We start from the raw sequence: 27,811 nt of genomic DNA, 5'->3' as shown, positions 1-27,811 counted from the left end.
GAGCTGCAAACATAATGCGTCAGAAACAAATTCCAGTCCTCAGTCCTGCACAAAGCCGGGTGCTGATACCCGACTCTCGAGACTCGGGGTATGATGAAGAAAGGCCTTGCTCTCTCCTCTTCCGTGCCCAGGTGGGAGCACTCCAGGCCCTACAGCCCTGGGTTAAATACTTCACACGGCTTCAACAGTTGGTCAGAAGCCCAACTGCGAGTTAGGGGTGTCTAAAGACTCCTTTGAAAGTGGGCGTCCATGATTTTAAAAGAACAAACTTTTATAACAAAACAAGTAACACTAGAGGAGCCACCCTCTTCTCAGCCATTAGAGAACAGGGCAGCCTGACCTACACACACACACACACACACCCCATGTTTCAATGATGATGTCTGCCTTTTAAGTTACAGGAAGAATGTACCACAGCAATAGTATAAAAAATAGAAAGATAAAAACAATCACATCATTTTTCAGGTAACTCTGATATTATCAGCTTAAGTCCGCATTAAGGAAAAAAAAATTCCTTTTTCCTGATATTTATAGGAAAACTATAAATACAAAAACTCTTGAGCCCAGATTAAAAAGCATAAAAAGTCATGACTGGGGAAAAGATACACTTTCACAAAGACAAAGAATTGAGACAGCCCAAACACATAAAGCCCACCTAAGCCCGACATGAACTACAAATGCTAGAGTTACCTCTCCATGATAATGAAACTGTAAGAGAAACAAAGCAATTAGGTCTGATGAAATTTCAAATGCAAGCATGAAATACAGTAAAATGCAGTATTTAAAAAGATCTAAGTAAAAAAGGATAGCACTATTGACATGCTAAAATTTAAAAGTTAAATTTTTAGGCAAAGAAGGTATGAAAAGCCAATTACATAACAAAGACTTGCAGCCTCACAACTTACTCTGAGTCCATTCCTTCTTCAAAGCCATGAGTGCTCTACAGTCCCCTTCTACCTGCATGGTAACGTAGTTCACGTGCTGAATAAGCATAGACGGAAGCGAGTCACACTTACGTCTATTAGGTTAATGTTTTTCAAGCTGTAAGGCAATCTATATGTGAATATAGGTAGTAGGTATCTCTACCCAACTGAAACAATTTAAGAAAAAATAGGCCCCAGGGGCTGGAGCCTAAAATGGAGTTTTAAATATATACTAAATTTACCCTTAAAGTTTAATAACTTATAAAGGTCTCATATATGAGTTTGTAAGTTGGTTTCTCATTTTAAATTTGTTTCCATGTTTTGTTTTAAGATGGAGTCTCTTTGTGTGGCCCTGCCTGACTCCAAACTCCTTGGTTCAAGGGAATCTCTTGCTTTAGACTCGGGAGTAAGGTAGATCTACAAGCATTTACACTGTGACTAATTTTATCCTATCTTTAGCAAGGATAGGGAAGGGCAACAGGTACCCTTGTAAAAGAAACAACAACAAAAACTGTGCCTGGGGAAGGAAAAGAATTCATACATATCAGAGCAGTGGGGAGGTACAGATTCAACAATCTGATGTGCCCCACAAGCAAGTTACATTTTGTTTATATAAATACAAGACAACAAACCCAAATATTATAAAAAACAAAAACAAAAACAAAAAACAAGATTGTATTTTCTTTTTAAAAGAAAATGTAATAAGAATTCAAGTAACAAAGGATGAATTTCCAGGAAGTTGCTGACTGTCAGTATGTCCCCTGCAAACATCAGGAGACAATTTACTAAGGACCACACAGGAAAGCCCTTCTTTCTTTGGCCCCTTGGGCTTACAAGAATCAGGTCTCATGAGAAGTATAACATAATTAATGAGAATGAGCCATAAGGAAATGAAAAGTCTGAAACAAAAAGGTCACTGAAAAGACCCTTTTAATTGTGCCAGGTGACTCTCCGGTGACGGACAGACTTATGGGGAAATTCCAGCGGTATAGAAAGTTGGGCAGTAGGTATGGGATCAGGAAAGTAGATTACTTCCTTTGAAGGAGTTTCGTCTTTCCTGGAGCCAAGGTGACTCAGAAGCTCTGTCTTTTGCTGCTTTATTATGCTTAGGGTCTATACAACATATCTTTTGGAAGGAAAACACAAAGTGACACTACCACAAAGTAAACTTCAATAATTTCTGAGGTATACAAAGGGGTAAGATGGTCTTACAAATCAAAATCAAAAGGTGTAGTTGTTTAAAAGCCCATCTCCTGGGCAGCACTCAGACAGATAAAGCAGGCCACTGTGTAATTTTACCTACTCTGTACCTTCCTTCAAAGGAAGTTCACAGTTTTTGTTTTTTTGGTAGAAATTAGTTAATCAGCTACACTCTAGCTGTATACGCCTAGGGTTCATTGTTTTAAAGGTGTCTCGAGCGTCTTTAGTATGACCCACTAACTGCTAGTTGTAGCTTGTCCTCTCAGATTCTTATTACTAGTTTCTCTGCTAATACTTTAATGTATCCCTAAGTTTGCTAACAGTCTATGTTGTATATATAGACTTTTCTGTCCTAATAGTTAAGCTGAAATAATGTGGTTGCGCCGCCACCCCCCCCCATGTCCCACCTCACCCTGTGATTTTGAGACAGGGTTCCTCTTTCCATCCTCCTTGGATGTCTCCACTCACAGTCCCACCTGCCTGCCTCCTCAGCGCTGGCATTAAAAGTCGCAATATGCCCAGCCAATGTGTTATTTTAAAAAGAGTAAAACACTATAGCTAGGGACAGTTTTGGATGGGGGTGGGAGTTGTTTGTTTTGTGTTTTTATTAGTTTGTTTTTGATGTTTCTAGTAGGTGTGGCAGGGAAGGTTCTGCTACACTATTCTGGAGCTAGGACCCAGGATCCCTGCTAAAAAAAGTACTTTATCACTGAGTTACATTCCCAGAGTCTTAGACTATAATCTTTCTGGTAACTCAAGTCTTTGCAGATATAATTAAAGATGAGGTTAAGCCTCATTTAGATACCTAGGAGGAGACATTTAAGGAAGACAACCACACAGAAGGCAAGAATGTAATTGAGGAATATAAGAATTACTGGCAACCTGGAGAGGCAAGCAAAGATTCTCTAAAGTGTCAAGGGATCACCATGAGCCTGATGACACCCTAATTTTCAAATCTAGACATGTGTGAATAAATTCCAGTTGTTTTTAAGCCATATTGTGGTGATTTTGTCATGACAGGCCCTGTAGCTCATGCAGATGTTAACGTAAACCCAGTAAGTCTTCTTATAGAAACACTTGTAGAGCACCAGCATTCTAAAGGGCTTAAATTCAAATGAGCTGTGGTTCCTAGTTAAGGCGCAGGGTGAAAACTGTGCGGCCCTGGAAGCTCTCCACTGTCTCACAATGCACTGTCTCAGCCATCCACCCAACAGTAGCCTCCAGTGATGTCACAAAGTACAGTCAGTATTCAACTCTATATATTGTTTTGCCAAAGCAAAACTAGTGTTTTCTTTTTCCTTCTTTATGGCTTTATGAACTTCCCCTTCCCTAGCTCTCCCAACCTCCCCATACACCCAACTCCATACCTTCTCTTTAAAAAAGAAAAACAAACAAACAAAAATCAAGAAACACAAGTTCAAAAAGCCACAAACCAAAATATAAAAGCAAAAGACCAGAAAGACAACAACAACAAGAAATGACTAAACCAAGCAAAATGAGACAAAAAGTTTACAAAAACACTACTGAGTTCATTTTGTGTTGGTCAACTGAGTCATTTTAAATAAATATCAAAAGTGTCACCACTATTACAAAACACTCTGTTAGAGCCCATCAAGGAATCAAGCTATTGCTAAGTTAAAAATCCAATTTGTAAAACACACCAAATAAAACACAATGCAACTAGGAGACAGCACTCTCGGCCACAATGAGCCTTCGTCAAAGGCCTTTAAATTATAAGCAGATATAAACAGAAACAATGCCTACAGAATTCTGAAGCTGTCAGGACACTAAACCCCTTGGTGTGGTTTTCATGATACATCCCATGCTCTCTACAATGTCTCTTAAAAGAGCTTGGAAGCATTTTGAGTCTTGCTGCTTTTTCTAAGAAATGACTGCCCAATGCATCTACACGACTCACTTCAGACCTAGATCAAGTGGCATGCACCTCCTCCAGAAAGCTTGCTAAGCACAAGTTTAATTCTCTTACAATGATTTCTTTGCCAAATACCTGTGACCTAAAGAGAGGTGTATTCTGATGACAGCAGTGATCTGTACAATGTTTTGCAATCAGATTGCTTAGACAAATAGTATATAGTCTGAGTATTACATGTCACACAGAAGACTGGAGGCCTAGCATTCAGTAAATGAAAGAACAAAAGTATGCCTGTTTAAACAAAGATGTACATAATACATACACATAAGTTTCCTGACTCAAGAAAAGACTTTTGGTAAAACATGAGACTAACACCCCAAAGTTTTCTAAAGGACTATTAAAGGTAGGTGTGGTGGCACACACCTATAGTTCCACCTCAGAAGGCTGAGGCAGGAGGATTCAAAATTCCTATCTAGACTGGACAACCAACACAGCAAGCTCCAGGAGAGTCTACATAGGGAGATGCCATCTTGAAAATAATTCAATGTAAAGATTCATGATAGAATCAGAACCATAGAAGAAGTTTTATATCCTGTTTCATAACTCATATCCATTACCTGCATTGTCCTTCTTCATCCCAAGCCTTTCTTGTTCATTCTGTACTGTTTTAAATATACATGTACATTTACATATATTATACATGTACATATGTTTACACATATATACAATATATATAGTAGCTGAACTCTGCATGAAAGAACATTCGGTTTTTTTCTTTCTGAGATGTATGGCCTCTCTTAATATACATTCTAAGTCCGTCCATTTTCTTGCACATTTTTAAAATTTCATTTTTCTGTAAAGCTGAATAGGGTAGTATTTTGGATCTGGAGGTAAATGAGTCCATAAAATATGTTTGTTAATGAACATGTAAAAAACATTTTTTAAAGATTTATTTACGAGTACACTTGCTGCCTTCAGACACACCAGAAGAGGGCATCAGATCCCATTACCGATGGTTGTGAGCCACCATGTGGTTGCTGGGAACTGAACTCAGGACCTCTGGAAAACCAGTCAGTACTCTTAAATGCTGGGCCATCTCTCCAACCTGAACTTGTGAAGCGCCACAATTTCCAATCCAAATCTCTATTCTAACTATAGAAAGTTGTAAAGACTTTTTCATCTGGTTAGTTTTGGCATGTGATGTTTTTATTGATTGTATTTTTTAACAATAAAGAATAAGAAAACCAAAATTTATAGGTAAATCATTTTCCTGTGTTCTAGCCACGCCTGCAGAGCTTATGAGAAAAGAGAGCGGCACAGCTCCCTTACACCAGGACCACAGACACCGCAGTGTCAGCTAGCATCAACAGAGCTCTGGCTTGCAAACAGCAAGCAGCCCATTCCCTGCTCAAACAGCCTACTGCGTGACCCTGGCAAAACGTATGTTTCTTTGCATCTGTTAAGTATTAGAAACGGAGTTATCCGGCCTTCAATGGGAGGATTGGCCCTTGGTATTGCAAAGATCATATGCCCTAGTACAGGGGAATGCCAGGGCCAGGAAGCAGGAGTGGGTGGGTTGGGGAGCAGGGCGGGGAGGAGGGTATAGGGGGCTTTGGGGATAGCATTTGAAATGTAAATGAAGAAAATATCTACTAAAAAAAGCCTTAAAAAAAAAGGCTACAAACAAACAAACAAAAAAAGAAATGGAGTTATTTTATGTGACAGAACCTTTCAGGAAGAGCACAGTACTCCACATCCAGGTTAGTAGTGTTCCTGCTCAGGTCAGACAGAAATGATGCCAACAGAGGGCAGTGGTTCCACTTCTAACCAGTGGTGTGGCTCTTGTTGGGGAGACTGCTTGATGTCTGGCAGGTCTTGGCTTCATCATGTATAAAGTAAGAGTAAGGCTACGCTAGATGATACTTAGCACATGCTACAGCTCAGAAAAATGAAAAGTAAAAAAAAAAAAGAAATGCATAAATTCATTTTATTAACAAAGGAAATTAAATTATCACCACAGACTGATAATTTTCCACTTTTTAAAAAAGCTGATAAAATATTCTGAAGCTGGTTCAAAAATGCTTACAAGTAGAATTTCCCAGGCCAAATAAATCGGCTCTTGAAATTTAACTATCAATTTCCCTTCTCCTTCCTTCTCCTTTAGGTCTCAAAAGTTGCTGTAAAAATCTCTCATTTCTTTGTAAATCGTGATATAATTCATCCCAGTCTGGTGTTTCATCAACTTAACAGTTCTAATTGCCTTATTATCTGCTCTGGTGCAGTAGTAAAGCCCCTCAACATCCCCTTACCTTACAACAACGAGAGCCCATATATCTCAGCCCAAAGGAGATTATCTCCACCTTGCAGATGAGCAGAGGCATGAAGACTTAAAGCTCTCTGGAAAGCCAATACAATCTATCTCTATTTAACTGTTAGTCAATGTTTATGCCTATCTCAACTCACGTTTAATGGGGCTTTTTATTGTTATTTTCCACAATAAAATTCTAATGGTGGCTAAATGTCACTAATTCTCTTCTAAGGTTAACACACACATTGCAATGTTACCTGGGAGATAAAGGGATATGGTAGAAGATATATGGGCTTTAGAGTCATAAGACTAGTCTACATGGGTTCAAATCCTGGATGTGACTTTTGCTATCTATGTGGCTTTAAGTGTTACTTGCCTCTCCAAACCTAATTCCCAAATAGAATAAAAACGCCACTATACAGCACAGGAGTGGATATCATTCACTGCCAATGCTACAAAGATAGTAACTATTCAGTAGCGCCCTTCCCCCACTGCCCTCCACTTACTGCTTCTGTTGTAAACCAGCCGGTTGACGACTTAGCCCACTCACCAACTTTCTGGTAAAAAGCTATTGTAATAACTTGTGAAACCTCTTTGGTGAGTTGCAAACACAATTGGCTCTTTTTGTTAGCTTTTGTGGTTTTTGTTTCTGTCTTGTTTTTGAGACAGAGATTCATTATGTAACCCTTTCAGGCTGGCTTTATACTCATTATGTAGTCTGGAGTAGCTAAAATTCATAGCAATCCTCGTACCTCAGACTTCTAGTGCTTGGTGGGAAAAGAACAGAATAGGATCTGAAATACCAGTGAGCACCATGTGTAGCAAAAATATTCCATTGAATTTTGTTTCAATTTTATACATATGTCTACATTTGTATTCTACATTTGTATTCATTGTCATAACACAAAATAAAACGTATTTCTTACTCTGATTTGGATCAAAATAGTTTGAAATGCGCTGCTCTCCAGAAGGCTGTCATCTTTTGACTCTTCCTGCCAATCCTTCCCACTACTGAGCCTTTAAAGATCAGGGTTTCAAATTCAAGATGCTGCCTAACTCTGCTCCTCTACATAAGCAGTTAATAGAAACTTGAGGTTAAACTGCACTTTATGCAGTCATCTCTCTCTTTCCTCCCCCTCCCATTCCCCACCCTCCCCAATTTGAACCACAGAAGTGAAAGGTTCCTGGGATAGGGGGCAGAGAGACAACAAAACACTAAAGGATTCACAACTAGAAACCTAGTCACCTAAACAATACAAGACAAACATCTACAGAGTATTTCATAAGCTACAATTGTTTCAGTAAATATACTGACCTTTAAGAAAAATAACTTATTTTCCTAAAACACATTAAATGGGGGTTGGGTTAGGGCTTTAAACAGGGGTTGGATTAGGTTTATTACTAAACGCTTTCCCCTAAAAGTGGGGTGTGTGGGTGAGTGTGTGTGTGTGTGTGTGTGTGTGTGTGTGTGTGTGTGTATGAGAGAGGCAGGGGGAGAGAGGGAGAGAAAGAAAGAGAGAGAGAGAGAGAGAGAGAGAGAGAGAGAGAGAGAGAGAGAGAGAGAGAATGAGAATGAGCTGAGATGATGATATTTAAAATACCAACATGGTGAGTGAGTCTGACACTAGTTATATCCAATGCCTCCCCTTCTCTGAGTAAAGACTTGCTCTATGACTCCAGAACACACAGCACATACCCAAGCTGGCCTTGAATCTCAAATCTGTAGCTTTAGACTCTTGAGTGCTGGGACTGCAGGGTCATAGCACCACGCTTAGCTTTCTGTTCACAAAGAATTCACTCCTTAACTGTAGGACTCCTGTATTTCCCTACTGGTTCCTAGGAACACAATGTGATAATCATTTTTCTACAACCAATGACCTCACCACAACCAGTTTCATCCTTTATAAAAAATGAGATGTCCAGGGTACCAAGTCATTCAAGAGTGCTCTTATTCCCTTTAAGCAAGTTAAACTCAATTTCTTCATTACACTTTTTTTTTATATACGTAATCACAATGGAAGACGGCTAAACATATTAACTAACACTGCTGTTCCAATACCTGTGTATGCTGCCAAAACAAAAGAGGCAGGTAGTGAGGAGAGAATTTAAATGTAGAAACCATTGTATTCACCAAGTAATTTATAAATGTGGTATGTGCCTGACTTCTCGACTTGTTCTCATCACCTGGTTTCAAAATAATATGCTGTATATCACTTAGCTGCAATTCAAAGCAATGCTACATGTGTGCAATTTTAAAGACTGGTTTTGCTACTGGAGTTAATTCTGGGTCACAAACTTAGTTTAATTACAATAGCAATATACTGTAGTTAACAATCCCTAACTGCACAGTTGTAGCCATAAAATAGGGAAGATGTCATTCTGATTTTTCACAATAGGACAGAACTGTGCTGGTATGAGGCAGGGGGCAGGTGGGAGAGGGTTACTGCTGGCAAAAACTGAACAAGAGAGTTCTGGTGAAAGGTAGCCAACACGAAGCACAGTGTCTTCCACAAGTAAATGGTCAATAAACAGCTGCTGAAATAAATGCAGTGATGGAAATGCAGTTTGCTTCGGCTCAGGAAACGTACCAGTCTGGACCGACTGGCTGTGGTATTAGCAGCTGGTGGGGAGGCACAAGTTCTTATCTCATTCCTTTTCCCACCCAAACTGTTCAAACTTGTTCTCTTGGAAAACAGGTGTCCCTGGGGAAGACAGAGCAATTTTTTGAAGGCTGAGATAGATGCCCGACTCTGAGCTTCTGTGCACCTGCCGCTGAGGAAAGGATTAACTATAGATGTCTTCACATTTCCTGGTTCCCTCTGCTCAGCGTTCTCACTCACTTGGTTCCCAACTGGGCATTTCAGCAGCCTGTTCACACTTCTAACTTGCTACTAAGATGTGTTTCACTGAGCTGGGTGTGGTGGCTCAGACCTCTCATCTCTGCACATGAGAAGCTCAGAGAAGAGGGTAACTGAGGTTCTGAGCCCAGTCTGGGCTACACAGTGAGTTTTCAAGCTAGCCCAGATTAAGAACAAGAACTCAAAATTATTTAAAAACAAACAAAATTATGTTTTATTGTTTCAATTATTTCTGAACTATAAAATTGTAAGCCAAGCAGAACTGAAAATTTTGATTATAAAAAGTAATACAGAAAAAGTATTTATTTTAATGTTATAGGATGTATCTATTTTGAAGTACTGTTATAATTGTATACATTTGATTCTAATTAAAATGTCAATCTTAGCCAAAATTAAAAAAAAAAATAATCAAAGCTCCATACTAACTTTAATGTTACTTAGTACCTTAAGTCAAATGCTAGGCCGAGGGAGGCAACTCAACTGCAAGAGTGCTTGCGAGATTTCTGAGAAACCCCGTGCTTGAACTCTACCACTGCACAAACTAGACATACATGTGGCACAGGCCTTTAATCTCAGCTCCTGAGAGGCAGCAGAAGGGCATCCTTGACTAATTATTAAGTTCCAGACCAGCCTAGAATCCATGAGACTCTGTCTCAAAAATAAAAAGTCAAATTATGACTGCAGCTAAGTCTTTCAGTTGTTACCCTAATGGTCACAATAACATAAATTGTACAGGCTGTCTGTCATAAATACTTTCTTCAGTTTTAGGTTTTTGTTGAATTTCTTCATTCCTTTTCTATGTCTTTTTAGTTTTGAATAAGGATAAGAAACAACAGAAAAGCATTTTTATACATAGAGCTCTCGTTTCTTATACTATGCTACTAAAAATGTACCACTTGGGCATAGACATAGATTAGGTGCTATGATTTTACTTAAGGATATCAAAATAGAACTCCTCTTCCTCCAGGCAGAGAGGTCAGAAGTCAGAGGTCAGGAAGCTGGAACTGGCAGTGGGTGGACACTAAAGAGAACCTCCTACTTCTAGAAAACTGACTTGGATCACACTAGACATAGGCTGGAATAAAAAGTCAAGACCAGTCATCCTGATTCAGAGGAGAGAAAAATCCAATTAAAATCTGAAAGGGATTACCAGCAATAAAGTCTCAATATCAAGCTTTGCACACACTTTAAACCACTTTCTGTTGAGCAGAGAGAGAGCCAGGGTCCAGTGTGTGCAACTCTGAGACCTATAGCAAACAGACCTGGAGCTGACGTTACTGGTCAGAGGGAAAGTTGTGACAGAACAATCAAAAGCTCACAGGTAAATGCACAATGTATTTTTATTTATTTATTTTTACTTTTTTGGTTTATCAAGGCAATGTTTCTCAGTGTTTTAGAACTCCCTCTGTAGACCAGGCTGGCCTCGAACTCAGAAATCCACCTGCCTCTGCCTCCCAGCGCCACCACTGCCCGGCAAGAAATGGAACTTTAAAAGGGAACTCTAATGAAGAAAGATGAAGCCCAAAGTGATCTAACAAGAGATCTCATAAATGCTTGTTGTCTAGAGGTGAGAGCTACTGAGGGAGACGGAGGCTGCCCTGCGGTGGGAGTGCTGTAGAGGTGAGAGCTACTGAGGGAGAAGGAGGCTGCCCTGCGGTGGGAGTGCTGTAGAGGTGAGAGGGAGACGGAGGTTGCCCTGCGGTGGGAGTGCTGTAGTATTTTTCATGAAAGTAACATATAAAGGCAGATACTACATGAATAAAAGTCAGTCAAAAGGACAGAATGAGACTAAAGAGATTTAAATCCTTAAAAAGAAATTATCAAAGCCCCTAAAGTCTGAATTTACTCAAATCACACATTTTCATCTACTTCATCTGATATGTCTACCATTTACTTATACAATCAGCTTCTTCAAGATAAAACTGTTTCTAAAATCCAACTAATTCATCAGGTGTGGTGGTGGTTCTAGCACTTGGGAGGCAGAGCTGAGGCAGGTGAATCTCTGTGAGTAAGTCCAGCCTGGCCTACAATCAAGTTTCAGGACAGCCTGGGCTCTGTTACACAAAGAAACCCTACTTGGAAAAAAAAAAAATCAAGCTAATTCTTTGTTTTAAAATGTTTTTAATTTATTTATTTGGTATACACATACATATATGCAAGCCAATAGAATACGTGTGAACGTAAGAGGACAAGTCATGGTCGTCTGTCCTTTCCTTCCACCACCATGTGGGTTCAGGGATTGAACTTAGGTTGTCAATCTTGACAGTTCCTTTACCTGCTGAGGCATCTTGCTGGTCTAACCTAATTCTCTATTTGTATTACATTTGGAATTATTATCAAAACATAAAACACCTATTTTAAAATACAATAAAAATAATGCACATAAATACAAACTCAAGATAGTATTTTAACTTACAGAGAACTGGCATTAAAGGTCACAAAATATTTTTAAGAAAATTATAATTTGTAAACTCTCCTCATATACACATATATTCATGGGCAATATTTTTAGATATTGAATTCTTTTCTGGGGTAAATCAATTACTTAAAATATTATAGAGATCTGAAAAATACTGAAAAGAAAAACCTATAGCCTTCCTATAGTAATTTAAAAAAAAATCAAATCTAAGAACCATGACTTTCATGCATGTAACCGTCTCCATGAGGAGAAAAGCACGCCTCCCTCTGTTCCTCATGTAACTTCTACACAGAACTGATAGCAATCCAAATGAATGCCAAGTAAAACTAGTTCCAGCGACACCGAGAACAGCAAGAGCACAGGGAATCTAGGCTTACAGCAGGCAGCACAGGCTTCCAAGTATTGTGGAGCAGACACAGCAAGCGTCTCTCACAGTTCACTCATGTACCAAAGGCTCAGGAAATGAATATGAAAGTGCTAGTCATTCTCTAAAAGGCTAATGCCTATTAACAGCTTAAAGCAGGGCACAGTAGGGGGTTAATGTGCTGTTGTCTGAATCACTTTCATCAGTTTAAGTACCTATTAGTCCTTATTAGCAATGTGCTAGCAAGGTGCTATTGGTCTTTTAAAGTTTTGTCTGCTGCTTCTTATTCTAATTTGGCCAGAGAGATAGTTTGACAATCATGTCTGAAACATGAACTCATAAAATTTAACTCTGTACACTTGTTAAATATTAGAGTTCTACATTTTACATTGTACTTCAAAGTGTTCTCTCTTCTTAGGATTATATTCACAAGTAAAGTAGTTTACATTCTTCAGCATACTTGAATGCTTAATTTGTTTTTATGACTTTGTTATTATGTTGTATGTGTTAAGTCTCAGGGAGTATGTACATGACTTCATAGAACCAACATGCTAATAGAAACTAACATACAAAAGTATGGTAGCTCAGAGAGTCTAGCCAAGTAAGCAATAATCAAACTTCTGATGATAAACTTGATATCACTACCTAGAAATGAACAAGAAGTCCAGTTTACTTAAAATAATAGCAATAAAAAATATCTGCATGCAGAAGCTATCAAGAACAAGAGCAGAAAGAGACATATTAACTACTGACAGTCACATGAGGATAAGACAGAGAAAGATAAACTTGATACAAGTCATCATACAATATGGCTCACATGTTCTCCAACCAAGGCTCAGCTTAAGCCCAGCACTCAGGAGTTCAGGACTCTACTGGGCTGCTACTAGTTAGACGGCCTCACACAAACAAAAAGGAAGCAAGCAAAGGTTGAGAGGAGGAAACTAATGAAACAGCATTCACAGGATTACATGTATACCTTCTCTGACTGTGTTTCTATTATAATGAGGAAAAACTCAGAATTCCAACCAAGGAAAGCCTAAGTCATTATTATAATCTTTCTAGAAGCTAAAATACCAGGGGCCGAGCAGAGGAGAGGACAAACTATTGGGAGTAGAAGGTGGGAATTCCAAGGTTAACTGTCCTTCCAGCTTCTTTCTCTTCATTTTCACTCTCCCAGTCACAGAACACGGAACCAGAGAAGGGAGATGGCTCAGGAACTGAGGACACTGGCTGCTCTTCCAGAGGACCTGAGTTTAGTTCCCAAAATACGCACGATGCCCACAACCATCTGTAACTCTGGTCCCTGGAAATCTGACACCCTCTTCCGACCTCATGAGCACCAAGCAAGTATATGGTTAATATATATACATGTAGGCAAAACATTTATTCACAAACTAAAATAAAATCTAAAATTAAATTACATAAAGATAGTGGTACACACATAGTGAAGCATCATTTTAAAATAAACGAACAAAGTTAAAGTTGAGTGGAAAGATAATGTTTTTTAACTGTTCCACAGTTCACTCACTTATGGAACTGTGCAGGTGATTAACAACGCATTACAATATAAGGCTGGGGGAGAAGAGTTCCTCCCTCCCAGGAGTCAGATGTGATAGGGATGCCTGCTACCATCTGCTGTTGGGCAAGTGGGATCTAAGGCTGGATTGAATGATGGTCCAGAAGCGGCAGGCACTCCTTGAGCTTCCGAACAACTCCGAAAGGCAGCCTTATTGCCTGCATGTTCAACAAAGTGGCTGGTGGAGAAACTGCCTGAAAATTAAGAAGTGGGGATGCCTTTCTGCTTGGAAAAGGCACACAGCAGTCTTTAGCTAGCAGATAACTAGTGTGCTGCTCCATTTTAATACCAACATCTGCAGCATTAATACAAAGCTTCAACTGCAGCATCCACTCCGTGGTTAACACCAGATGGTTTGTTTCTGTTTAATCTACTACTAGAAATGCTAGAATAATTTTAAAACAGTAATAAAAATACAGGAAATAAACACATCAAATTTGAGACTTACATTATTTCCTAACTTCAACGGGACACACCATCAGATATAAGCAACTGGTGGTGACAATGAGACTGGGAGAGTGAGGGTACACCAGCAGTAACAGTGACCGCATCAGATGTTTTGAGCTACAAAGATTAAACATCATGCATAAATATTCAGTCTTGCTGTACAGTGGTGGCTCACACCTTTAATCCCAGCACTCTGGAGGCAGAGGCAGTCAGATCTTTATGAGTTCAAGGCTAGTCTGGCCTACAGAGTGAGTTCCACGACAACCAGGGCTTCACAGAGAAAACCTGTCTCAAAAACAAAACAACAAAACAATATTAAAGACAAAAACAGGAAGAAGAGAAGGACAAGGAGAAGAACCTAGTCTTTCTCTGGAAATGCTGTGCCAGTCTTAATAATTAAGGAACCATAAATCAGAACTAACAAACACTAAGAAAAAGAATCTAATTCCAACCAGTGCAGTGCCAGGGTAGCTTCCAGGATCCACCTACATCACCTCAACCCAAAGGCTGCCCACACAGAACCAAGTTGTCAAAATGGTTGGAGCTGCCTTTTCCGAGGTGCCATCTCTATCTGAGCAGCCTGGGCTGTCCATGTTACACAGCACTGTGCACAGAGGCAAATGGCCAGAAGTGAGACTATGAGGACGCGTCCCTTCTCACCCTCCTTTACCTTCTGTCCTTTAGTGATGCTTTTTTACAAAGACAGTTAAAATACTTATCTTCCAGAATGAAAACTAAACAGAAGCTGCATTGCTGGAGTAAAATGAAAGAGCATATCAAGATCCAGAGAGGCCGTGGGTTAATGACAAGACCCCCCACCATGGAGCTGGCATTGCTCCTTCAGAAAACAGTGTGGTACATCTCCAGAAACTCTATACTTAATGTAATAGCATCAGGATGCATGGTCGTTAGTAGATAACCACTGCCAAAAGTTGTCATGAAGACCAAGACTTTATGAATAATATTAGTGTCCTACAAGAGATAACATGGAAGCCGGGCGTGGTGGCGCACGCCTTTAATCCCAGCACTGGGGAGGCAGAGGCAGGCGGATTTCTGAGTTCGAGGCCAGCCTGGTCTACAAAGTGAGTGCCAGGACAGCCAGGGCTACACAGAGAAACCCTGTCTCGAAAAACCAAAAAAAAAAAAAAGAGATAACATGGACCCCTGGAGCCCCCTTCCCATGTGAACAAACAACACGCAGCCAACAACTTAAGAAGAGTCTAGAACCCAGCCATGCTGTGTGCCAGATCTCCAACCCCCAACCTCTACAACTGTGAGAAATAAGGTTCTGTTGTTTTAAGCCACCTGTGACTGGCCCAAGCTAAGACAGCGTTTATATAGAATGGGAAATCCAATACTCTAAGACCCAGCAGCCTTGAGAAAGGACCGAGAGGAACACAGAAACACTGTTAGTAATACAACAGCCCAAATACTCACCTGTTCAAAAATGGATAAGCTGTAGTATTACACAACGGAACAGTATACATCAACCAAAACCAAGACCATCTGCAAAAACTATACCTTTATCTACTAACAAACAGAGTGAAAAATAAGTTCTTAAAGATGCCCTTCTTACCAAGTTCAAAAAACAAAACACAACTAGAACTTAATATATATTTTAGCAAGATACAAATGATAGAGTAAACAAGTAAGCAAGACAATAATAAGCATAAGACTAAAAATAGTTATTTCAGGTGGGGAGTAGCACAAAATTAGTTATCATTATTTCTGTTTGGTGGGTTCATGTTATTAATATTGTTATATAATACAGTTCAAATTAACAACAAAAAACAATTCGAAACTTTCAGTTTTTCATATTTCTCAAGAATCACTGCTAGTCATTTCAAATTAAATTCTGTTTCAAGCCAATGAGATGGCTCAGTGGGTGAGGGGGTTTGTTGCCAAGCCTGAAGACCTAAGTCCAGTCCTGGAACCTACAGAATGGAAGGAGAGAACTGACCCTTGACAGCTGTCTCCTGACCTCCACTGTGCACCGTGGCATATGTGCGCACACACAAAGGAAATGTTAGAAAAAATTAAGTCTGCAATTTGAATAAGCACACTGGTTGTCGTTGCATGTACCTTGGCTTTATACTCACACTCCATACAATCAAGAAGGTTGAAATACTTCATACTAGAAAATATGCTAAAGATACTGTAAACATGAAGAACTGTCTTGAGCAATGAGAATTTACAAAACTGAACAATGTTTTTTCAGAGGAACACATGAAAAGAAATTACAGAGGACTTGTAAAATCTAAAACTCCTCAGCATCTGCCTAAACCTCACTAATTAGAATCACGAAAGTTGATCTCCAGACAACGGTTTACTGAGTTAGTACAATGGTTCTCAAACTCTTAAATTTCAAAATGTTTTTACATTAAAAACTTACTGAGGACCACACAAAGGTGTCGTTTATATAAATCTGTTAGTAATTACTGAGTATATCAGAAATGGAAACAGAAAACATAAGAAATATCTTGGTATTCATTTTAAACTTTGGAAAAATTATATTTAATTCACTTATCCCCCGTACCTCCTCCAGAAAGAAGACTGGTTAGAAGGCACAGTGGTGGGTAAGTGTGCTCTGTGCAGAAGCGTGAGGGCCTACAGCCACACAGCCTGCACCTGTACTCCAGTGCTGGGTGGGGAAGGGAAAGACAGATCCCAGGGGCCTACTGGTCAGCCAACCCAGGCAAGAAACAGTGAACTGAGGGTTCAAGTGAAACCCTCTTTCAAAGGAAGAAACTAGAGAGTGACAAAGCAGATTCCCAGCATCCTGCAAATACACTTACACGTACACAGAAGCATACACTACACATACATACAATACTCATAAGGGAGTAAAATAGGTTAAAATAACCAATTTTATAAAAAGTAATTCTATTTTTTTTCAAAGCAAATAGTGAAAATGATAGTATTTTACATTTTTTTGCATGTTTGTCTAAATTAACAGAACTAGCGGGATTCTCATACCTGTTTCTACATTCAATCTGTTGTAATGTTGCATCTCCCCTGGAAAAACTCATGGTACAATCATGAGCAAATGAACATGAAAAAGTTGGCTGCAGAGATAGCTTGGCCAGTTAAGTGCTTGCTTGAGAACCTGAGTTCAATCTCCCAGGACCCAAGTGAAAAAAACAAGCTGGGTAGGTCTCAGTGCTCACAGGCAACCAGCATAGTCAAATCTGAGCCTAGGCCCCAGTCTCTAGGGAATCACACCCATTCCCACTTGCCTCTGATTTTGAAAAAGGCAAAATTTGTCCTAGCATTTTTATACACATAACCTCTACTTTACAGAAAATGCTTAAGGACTCCAAGGAATAGTCAGAACACTGAAAATCTCTGGTCCGGCTTAGTGACCAACACTCTAGGGAATGGAATGCTGCCTCTGGAACCTGACATTCTCGCTCTGTCCCCTCCATCTCTCCATTCCCAATCCTACTACCCTGATGCTTGGAAAAGAGCAGTAACTGTGGCAATGGGTACTAAGTCACAGGACACAGGCCATGTTATATTGAACATTATGCAATATATACATGTACCGAAACAGTACCTGGTACACAATTAGTGTGGACAGTTCTCATGTGTATCACTTAAAACTTTAAAAGTAAGTAACAACCCATGATAATATTTAATGACATATTTAAAATCAGATTTTGAAAGCTCCCCAAATAATGTTAAATTACTATATATGCAACCGTGCTCCATAATAGCTATGTATATGATGTGACAAAAGAAGATTAAAATGTGCTTGTCTGCATCAATGTGCATGTGTGTGGAGGTCAGATGCTGAGGTTAGGGGTCTTTTTCTATAGCTCTCTGTTGGGCCTTATCCTGGGCCTAGAGGATTGGCTTGAGCCTGGCTCAATTTTTGCAACCTGTCTTGGTCATTTCCGCTACGGAGTGACTCAGCACAACCTATATGACCTGGTTGAACCCTTGTCTTTCTGTCAACTGCTGACGCTGAATAATCTCATAGGACCCACCAGATCACCCCATACCCCTGTCAGCTGCTCCATAAGAGAGACGGATGCAATCAAGCTTCCTGGGTCTGTGTGGTTCTTCTTGGATTGCCGACCTCACCATCCCACTCAGCCCTGGAGAGACCTCTCTCCTCGCAGCTATCAGCCAGCAAAGCTGACAGCTCTCAGTCATATCTTTTTGAGACAGCGTCTCTCACTGAATCTGCAGTCCAGTGTTTACTATACTGGCTGGCCAGCAAGCCTCAGGGCCTCTCCTGTCCCTACCTCCCCAGCACTGGGATTTCAGGCACATGCAGCTGCACCTGTTTTTTTCATTGATGCTGGAGTCTATGCACAGGTCCTCAGGCTGCACAGAGGCAACTTTATCAACTGAACTATCTCTCTAACCTCTTATTCTTTTAAAACCTGGAAGAGTGAGCCTATTTATGAAGGGAATTTAGCAACAGGCAAGTAAATACAAACACAAACTCACAGACACAATCCTTATTCAACTAGATTCAGAGACAGTAGAAATAGTGTTTAATTACATAAAACTACAAAACTGTTTTCCTAAAAATAATTTAAATTTTTCTATAACATGTGATGGTTTGTATATGCTTGGCTCAGGGGTGGCCCTATTAGGAGATGTGGCCCTGTTGGAGTAGTTGTGTCACTGTGGCATGGGCTTTAAGACCCTCATCCTAGCTGCCTGGAAACCAGTCTTCTCCTAGCAGCCTTCAGATGAAGATGTAGAGCTCTCAGCTCCTCCTGCAGCACGCCTGCCTGGACGCTGCCACCTTGATGATAATGGACTGAACCTCTGAACCTGTAAGCCAGCCCCAATTAAATGTTGTCCTTTATAAGAGTTGCCTTGGTCATGGTGTCTGTTCACAGCAGGAAAATCCTAACCAAGACAACAGATTAGCATTTATAACATTAAAACAGTGCTTAAAGTTTTTAGTTTTAAAGTACATCCCTGATATGGTATGTTTACTATCATGCCATCCTGAAGAACCGTATTGAAAGCTGTTGGTTACAGCCACTGTTTCTCTCATAGTCTCCATTTCTAAGCCTCTCACTTTTAGTTATAAAGTAAATAGCTCTAGACTGTTGCACTGGAACCCTGTCACATGAACTTTTTCTAGTCTCTACCACTTCTCAACCGAGCTGGCAAGTAACAAACATATTTTATGAAAGCCATTAAACATTATCTCTTTGACTACTGTAAAGAACTTCTCAGCCTTAAAAAATTCTTTATTTATTTTTAACATAATGCAGAACCCTTAGGATTTAACATTAGATATCAAAATTATACTACTGTATTAAGTTTAAATGCACTTCAGTGGACTTATAGGCTTCATAGGTTTTATAGAGTACGGTACAGTATGGTTATTTCAGAAAATAACTTTTCACTAAAATATAGCAGTATTATTTAGAGACTGAGAACATTCACTGTTACACTAATGGCTATTTGCTTCACTATCCTTTACAAAGGTTTGTAATGGGCCAGGTTAAAACAAGAACACATAGATGCACATTAAGAGAGCCATAAAATACTTCTTTGGCACAGGTCTCTCAACAACTAGAGAATTCAGTAAAAAGCAAAATACTGAGGAGAATCTATAATATAATCTAGCATTAAAACTATAGGAATAGGGAAAGATGATTCAGCCAGTAAATGTGCATGCCAAGTAAGCTTGGTGACCTGAGTTAGCTGCCTGGAACCCTCACGTAAGTGGAAGGAACAAAATGACGGCGGAAAGCTGTCCTGTGCTCTCCTCTCCCATCATGCACATATACATGTGTATATATACAATAACAAATTAAAGATTGGAAAAAATATAGATATCATTTTTTTACAATTGTAAACCACAATGGATTTTGGGAATTAATGATATGGAAACAAGGCATTTGTTCTATTAAAAAAAAAAAAAAAAGGTTTGCTGGGGTTTGGAACCAGAGAATTATCACCTCAGTAATTAACAGAACCACACCACCACAGCTGTAGAAACTTCCCAATCATGGAAGTCTCATACGCATTCCCGCTCCAACACCAGTCAGACAAGTAACTGAGAACCAAGATTTTATCACAATTAAAAAACACAATCAAGTTCTAGGTTCTGACCTGGGACCCACAGACACTCCTCCACAAGTCCTCAGTGCTTCCGTGTCTTGCTCGTGGCCTTCCTAACTTTCTGTGGAAATAATCACCAACGCATGCTAAGCAGTGAGGCCTTTAGAAGTTGATCAGGGATCTTACAAAGTACTTCACACAGGGCTGGACCCCTCCCCTTGTCCTTTTGTCACAGTGCTCAAGGTATCACTTTGGTGTCAAAAAGGAGATTCTGGGGCCTTAAACCTGTGAAAAATACTTTTCTGTTATTTGTAAATTGCCTAGTCTCAGGCCGTTTTGTTACAGTAGAACATCCAAGACAAATGCAAATGGCAGCAGTTAAATACACTGAGCCTTTGCTATCTATCAGACATCTGAGCCAGGTGATTCACAGAGTCACCTTACTCAGTTTTCTTAATAACAACATGAAAAAGATACAACTGCCAATTCCATTTTTCAGCTAAGAAAAATAGGGCTTCCATTGGCTAAGTAACTTTCCTAGGGTCATAGGTGTGATGTGTGATGAGGAGAATCTGGGGTTCTGTCTGCTTAACTCCCACAGCAGAAATAACTAGAGCATTGTTCCGTGGCTTTCAATGACTGATTAGATCAAGTTCAAAAGGATTACAGAGGAAACATACTCATTTGTTCATGGCAAAGAACTTTGACTGAGTAGTTGGTTTTAACACCATACCAGATGTTTCAAAGACAGTAAGAAATTCTGAGAATCAGCCAAATCCATGACAAAATACCAAGAAAAAATATTAGAGTTCTGTAGGTACATAACAACATCCTAACAAAACATTATGATGTTCTATAAATGTATTGTTAGAAACGACAAACCAGAATAGAAAGGTCATACATTTAAGCATCTATATTCTATTTTATAGTCTATATTTAGAAATGTTCTATTAGAATAATTTTGCAACCTTACTTCAGAATCTCAAGATTTCTACCAAATAACATGGACAATGAAAACACACTCTCTCTCTCTCTCTCTCTCTATATATATATATATACATACATATGCATATATACATACATGTATACATATATCCACCATGCATGTACCCTGGGCACAGATATAAACAGGGGAGGGGGTTGAGCAAGCAAGAGAGAGAGAGAGAGAGAGAGAGAGAAGAGAAGAGAAGAGAAAGATCCTTCATATCCCAGCTCAGTTAGCAGAACATATTCTGTGTTGGGGAAAATCGTGATCATGAGTGGCCTTGGCTCTTCCCCTTCCAGCTTGACAAGACATATGGCTGCAGGTTACATAGCTCCTGCTTGCCAAGCAGCTGGCAGACAAGGTGAGGGGCTGACCTCCTACATTCTACTCTTAACACTGCCTCTATGACATTGGAGAACTGATCACAAAACTTCAAAACGAGGCTACAATTCAAAGGTAAATTTTAAAGTAAGACATTCTGGTTGACTGACTCAAAGCAAAGAGGTGTGGTACAAGAGAACAAAAAGGGAAAGGCAAAGCTCGTGAGGCTACAGGAGTTGTTCACACAGCTCTTTATTTAACCTTTCCCACACAGTCCCCATCACACTTCATCCATTATTACTTTAACTATGAGAACTGTACCAGGAGCCAGAGCTTAGGGAGGAAACCCTTTTGTCTACTTATGTGTATTTTCACTTTTATACCACTATATTATATATTAAACTAAATAAAGATTTTACTTACGTTTTGATCCCAATTCCTGCTATGTAATATATAATGTGTGTATGTATATAGACAACCAAGAATGTAGGTATATATAAATTCTGGAAGATGGTACAGTTTGGGAACAGGGTTTATTAAGGAAAAAAAAAATCAATATAATGTCCCTGCAGGGTCTTGAAGTAAAATTCTGTAATCACGGCCTGCAGATCTGTAATTATGGTGTGTCAGCTACACTTAAGCAGAGAGTTAAGAGACTGTTAAAGCTAGAGCAGCACACTGCAGTGAGAACTGTCCCAGCCTCCTTCCAACCCACTGGCGTCACATTCATTTAACCACAGGAAAGCTACAGAGCAATGTCATTAGACTTCCAATATCGTAACATTCTTTGACCACACTGGATTTGAAGCAAAATGGTTATAAAAAGATATATTTAAGAAAGTATTTTCAATCAATTAGTTCACCCAACAAAGGCCTAGTTCATCAGGCTTTATTAAAAGTTGGCTTTAAAGTTGAAAGTCACTTTTTATATTAAATAGATTTAAATTTTTTCCATGTAGAATCTCTTGAATTTATGACATACTTAATAACAAACTTATTTTGTAAACACAAATCCTAGTTAGAAATGTAGAGTAGACAAAAGTTGCTTAGCTAAAGATACATCTTGACACAGTCAATAAAACAAGTTCAAATTTTCCTTTACTTTAGTGAAACTACTTTCTAAATAATTAATGTAGAAAAAAGCTACTATGGCAAGAATTTGTATTTATATCACAAATTTAAACTAAGTAAGGCCCAATGTATACAGATTGATTGTATATAAGTATACCACCAAGAGTCTCCGAATAAATTACAACATATACAAAGTTATATATGGAAGCTAGGTACAGAGATGATGACCAATCAACTTAGTTTACCTGAGATTTTGTCAGTTTTAACAGAAAATGTCCCATCTCCTAGGAAACTCCTGTCCAAAAGAATTAGGACAATAGTTGCCACCTATGTATCAATCAATGGTCAGACAGACACCAGATAGATGACAGTAATTCCACAGATCTGCACTGAGACAAAAATCGGAACTATTATTTGGTCATTCCCTGTGAGGTTGGCCAGATTAGCTGTGACACATCACAGATACCTATAAAGTTAATCTGCAAAAAAATAAAAATAAAAAATAAAAATGTCTAAATGTTTTAAAAAGAGCCAGCCAGACCATGCTAACTAGTTTTTTATCAACCTGACAAACTAGAGTCACCCAGGAAGAGGGAAACTTAAATAAGAAACTGCCTCCATCAGACTGACCTGTAGGCCCTTTCGTGATTAACCACGAGAACACCAAGCCCTGAGCAGTGACACCTCTGGACAGGTGGTTCTGGGCTGTGTGACAGCAGACAGAGCAGCCATGGGAAGGAAAGCAGTGCGAGCACTCTACCATGGCCTGTGCTTCAGCTCCTGCCTCAGGTTCTTATCTGAGTGCCTGCCTTGGCTTGTTACCGGAAGATGAACTAGACCCTGTCCTACTCAAGTTGGTTGTGGTAGTGGGGCTTACCATAGCAACACTAAGTAACTAATCATAGCAACTGTAACTGTCATAGCAACACATAGTAACTAGTACACAGACCAAATCTACCAACAATGCCCACTGTTGTACAAGTACCCCTTAATACTTGGGACCAAACACGTTTCAAACCTAAGTTTTTCAGATGTTGAAATGTGTGGTCTCCCTTCCCCCACCTGCTTGAACCTGCTTGCTCAAGGGTGGACTTTCCCTGCTCATTCGTTCTGCCACGCCCACTGCTGGACCCTGTCGGCTTTGCTGCCTGGAGGCACACACGTGTTCGTCCTGCTACTGGATCCCGAGTTACTTGGCGGGAAATTGGGTTCCCTCCCCCTTCCTTTATAATTGAATGTTGGAATTAAAAAGGCGGGCTTTGAACATGAAATCGTCTTAGCCCCATTCTTTCTTCTGCCCCGTCTAGATTCCTCTCTTTTCAGCTCGAACTGCCATTCTCAGTTGAACCGTTCGTGTTGTGGACTGCGGGCAGGCCGCAACAGAAATGTTTATATAAACCTTACCAGTTTGAACATCTGTAACTCCAAAATTGGAAGCGCCCCAAAATCTGAACCTGTGTTATATCAGCACTCAAAAAGTTTAGGGTTTCTAAACATTTTGAACATTTCTCTGGGTGGGGCACTGCTGAGCTCATGCTTATTTTCCACCTGTGGTGGTTTGAATGGCAACTACCCCCAGAGCCGCACATACCTGACTGCTTGCTGAAGCTGTTTGGGCCTTGAAGGAGGGGGTATGACACTGAGGGTTAGCTCTGAGGTGTCCAAAGCCCATCAGGCCCAGTCTCTGGTGTTCTCGGCCTCTATCCTGAAAGTAAGATTTAAGCTCTCAGCTGCTGCTCTAGCGGCATGCCTGTCTACCAACTGCCTTGTTCCCACCACGATAGTCAAGGACTCAACCTCTGAAACTATAAACAAAGCCCCAATGAAAAGCTTCCTTTTTGAAATGGCCTTGGTCATGGCATCTAGTCACAGCAACAAAACAGTAACTATGACACCAGCTAAATACTTCCCCTGAAACTCTCTTTTACTTCCATTTAGAATACAAGTTGGGTTACCTCATCTCACATTAGACTGCCTTCACCATTTCCATCTGGTACTCACTGTGTTATCTCTCTGATACCAACCATCACTTATTTAACTGCCTATTTCCATACACTTAACTCTCCATCTCTGTTCAGACTCCATCCTAACTCCACGACTGGGGACTTCTGAATCACAACTGCTGTAGTTGAGTAACTTCACAGTCTAACGTATCCAATGACCTCCAGGACAAAAGCCTACAGTATAAATCCCAATGGCTCTCAACTGTCAGGAAAAACTAAATGACCCAGAGTCCTACATGGTAGAGAGAGTGAACTCCTGAAAACTGTCCTCTGACTTCCATACCTGTGCTTTGGCATAGGTACCCCCCACCCCATACAGAGTAAATAAATAAATGCAAGTTTTATAAAATACAACAAACCCAATGAGCAGAAAGAATCCCTTTCATAAAACCAAGAACATTCTTGAATCATGAAACTAAGAAGTCTTTGAAACGAAATTTGGAGAAGGAAAAGCAGCATGCCCTTTAAGCTCTTGGGCCCATGATCATTCTTCCCCAACAATTAATGTCTGCCTCATTTATGCTCCCCTTTGGATGAGATAAAAATGTAGAATTCCGCCTTCGTCTATTAACCCAGAAGACAGAATCACAGTAAATTAAGTTTTCAGGAAAAAATAAAGAAGTAATGTTTATGGATGTAGATATTATACAGCAAGATAAAATGCAGGTACTCAGCAAGTGAAATACAAATTTTAAGTTTAAAAGTGTATGTCCCTGTTTTACAGTGTGCAAGAAGAAATGCTACACCTCATGTCAACAAAGGGCCAGGGAAGAAGCGTATGATACACATTCATTTAATAAGCAACTTGAGATTATGGTAAATTATGAGTTTCGTGAAAATTATTAACTTATTGAAATATGATTACCAAAAGTAAACTTTGATAATATCCTATTAATCTACCCAGAAAACTTTATCTACTTCTGTGCAGTTTATGTAGGCATCTGAGAATTTGTCAATGTCTCACACGTTAGTTCTTAATTACTTAAAGGACGTTTCTCTAGCATATGTATTGTTAGGCTATAACTACTTGAATTAAATAAATTTACAGAATGGTATATAGACCAAGAGGGTGATAAAATCAACAACATATTACTATTAATGGGAAAACATTTAGAAATGATTTCTCATGATATCTACTTTAAAGCAGTCTCTTATACATCCGGGTTCTTTTCTGCAAAACAGACAATATGCTAAAGGAAATGACATAGCCAAGGAAAGTCTGGCAAAAGAGAAGAGACGTGTGGGCTGAGGGACAGCGTGGATTACTTGTACTGGGTGCTATAGATCTCATATCCCCTCCTGTTATCACAAAGTCTAATGCTCTACCACAGCATCCCAGCTGGAACCAGGATCCTTGTTTCATCTGCTTGCTCTGCTACTAACCTAAAGTGTGACTTCAGCCACACTCTGAAAACTGCACTCATAAACATGTACTGAGCAAAGCCTATATGGTGTATCTTATTTATTTGAATCACATTGTATCAAAAATGTAGCAGGTATTTCTTCCAAAAACTGGATGCAGGGATAATTTGGACTCTATCTTCCAAATTCAGTAAGAAGAGGCACAGTACAACGATGAAATATGTTCCAGAATACATAAAACCAGATTTGAAGTCAGGCACAATTCAGAACGACTGTCTATACCCCACCACCGGCACCGCGTCCCTCCCCCCCCCCCCCCCATCTCCTAGCTGCCTTTGTAATAAAAGTTTCCAAAGTACCGTTCGAAGTACTAAAACTCAGGCAGTATCTCTAAAAGTGATTCTCTCCTCTATGGGTTGACCTCCCTCTGATGGAATATCAATAAATGGTGGAGAGATGGAGCAACAGGAAAAAAAGCTATTTCCCCTACTTCGTAAGGAGGCTGTGTAGCTTTTCCTTTGGAATGTTTCGGTATGATCAGCTTGGGTCTGAACAAAACTAGTTCTAATGGGCACTGCAATATGTACAAGCAGTCGGGAGACAAGGCAAGTCACAAGACTGGCCTGGCCTATTCCTGGGAGGCAGCAGCCCACACTCCGGGGCGAGCTTCGGGGAAGAAGTTTGCTGAAGTGCTCCAGTTCAAGCCCCAGTTCCCAAACTCTGGAAGTGAGCCATGTCAGAGGCCAGGGCCCCGCCACCGTGTCTTCTGAGTGAGGCCCATGATCTCAGCGTCCCTTAAACTTGAGCGCTGTCCAGTCCACCTGAGGCCAGGCCAGGGTGGACTCCGCCTCCCTACTGCAAAGTTCAGGGAGTCGGCGCCCCGCACGCACAGGCCGAGGCCCTCCAGGCACAGGCCGCCCTCCTCCTCCTCCTCCGGGCCTACGAGCGCGGAGAACGGCTCCGAGCCCGGCACGGAAGGCGGCCAGGCCAGCACCGAGGTCGCGCCGAGCCCTGCACCGACGGGCGGCCGGGCCAGCGCTGAGGGCGGCTCCCTGCCAGCGCCAGCCGAGGCGTGTGCGGGCCCCTCGCATCCCGCCCGCCGAGGCCTGGAAACCGCGCCCGCATCGGGCCTACGCTCCGCCCGGCTTCCCCGGCGGTGAGAAGAGAAGAGCGGGCGTCAGCCGCGGAGCCGCCAGCCGTTCCTTACCGCCTCACTACTCCGGTCTTGATCTTGATCTGCCTCACGCGAGGATCGGCCATGGTCCCTAAGGCGCCGCAGGAAGGAGAGGTGGGGCTGCGCGGCGCGCCGGCGCAGAAGGGGCGGTGGAGTGGGCGTGGAGCCCAGAATGCGCGCATGCGTACTCCGCCTCGCCTCCACTCTTACCTGGAATCCTTGCATCTAGACTGTTGATACCTAGAGCTGGAGACTCTCAAAGCCCTGTACCAGCTGCTTCTCCCTGGAGCTTGGACAGGATTTGTACACAAGCTGCACTTTTATTTTCTCAGTCTCCATAGCCTGAGTTAAGAAACTTTCTGTTCCTGAGAAAGTGGACAGGAATAGCTGCTTAATGGACAAGTGTGACTTAGAAACTGTTAACAAGGATAATTTTTGTTTTCACTGTCTGTTGTCAAATGGAGAAAGAGATCTATGTTTGATGAAATAAAATACCATAATGCAGACAGTCAAAAGAAATCTTTTTTTTTAATTTTAATTTAATTTTTTTTTTTTACATTCCCAATCCATGCCCCCTCTTTCGGTTCCGTTTCTCCATATAGTCCCTTCCCTCTCCCTAAAAAAATGTTTGTAGAGTGACTTAAGTAAATTGTCATGTGATGTTTGAGTTTATAGAGAGAGGACTCTGGGGGTAAGGAGGTTCCTCTTGTCTTACATTTTAGCAAGTTTGTTTCAAGTGTCCAGCAAGACTCCCTGGCCTGAGACATGCTGGCCCCCTACCCCTGAGACAGGGAGAAAACAGTACAGCATTGCACCTTCTTGGCCTAGAGGGGAGCAGCCCTTTCCTCCTAGCCTGATGGCTGAGACCAATCTGCAGGACTCAAAAGT

General features: G+C 40.5%; 1 protein-coding gene across 1 annotated transcript in view; it reads right to left on the bottom strand.

The window, feature by feature from the left end:
• Tbca (tubulin folding cofactor A) overlaps positions 1–27,057 on the bottom strand; it is a 53,994-nt gene extending 26,937 nt beyond the window's left edge. The window contains exon 1 of the mRNA XM_021180508.2: positions 26,957–27,057. Within this exon, the coding sequence (XP_021036167.1) occupies positions 26,957–27,009 (53 nt within the window). The 5' untranslated portion in view covers positions 27,010–27,057. The remainder of the gene's footprint in view (positions 1–26,956) is intronic.
• Positions 27,058–27,811: the final 754 nt, after the last annotated feature.

This window comes from Mus caroli, chromosome 13 (genome assembly GCF_900094665.2).
Source record: "Mus caroli chromosome 13, CAROLI_EIJ_v1.1, whole genome shotgun sequence".
NCBI classification, from domain to species: Eukaryota; Metazoa; Chordata; class Mammalia; order Rodentia; family Muridae; genus Mus; species Mus caroli.
Note: the sequence above shows the minus strand (reverse complement) of the source record. Positions and strands in the feature narration are given on the sequence as shown.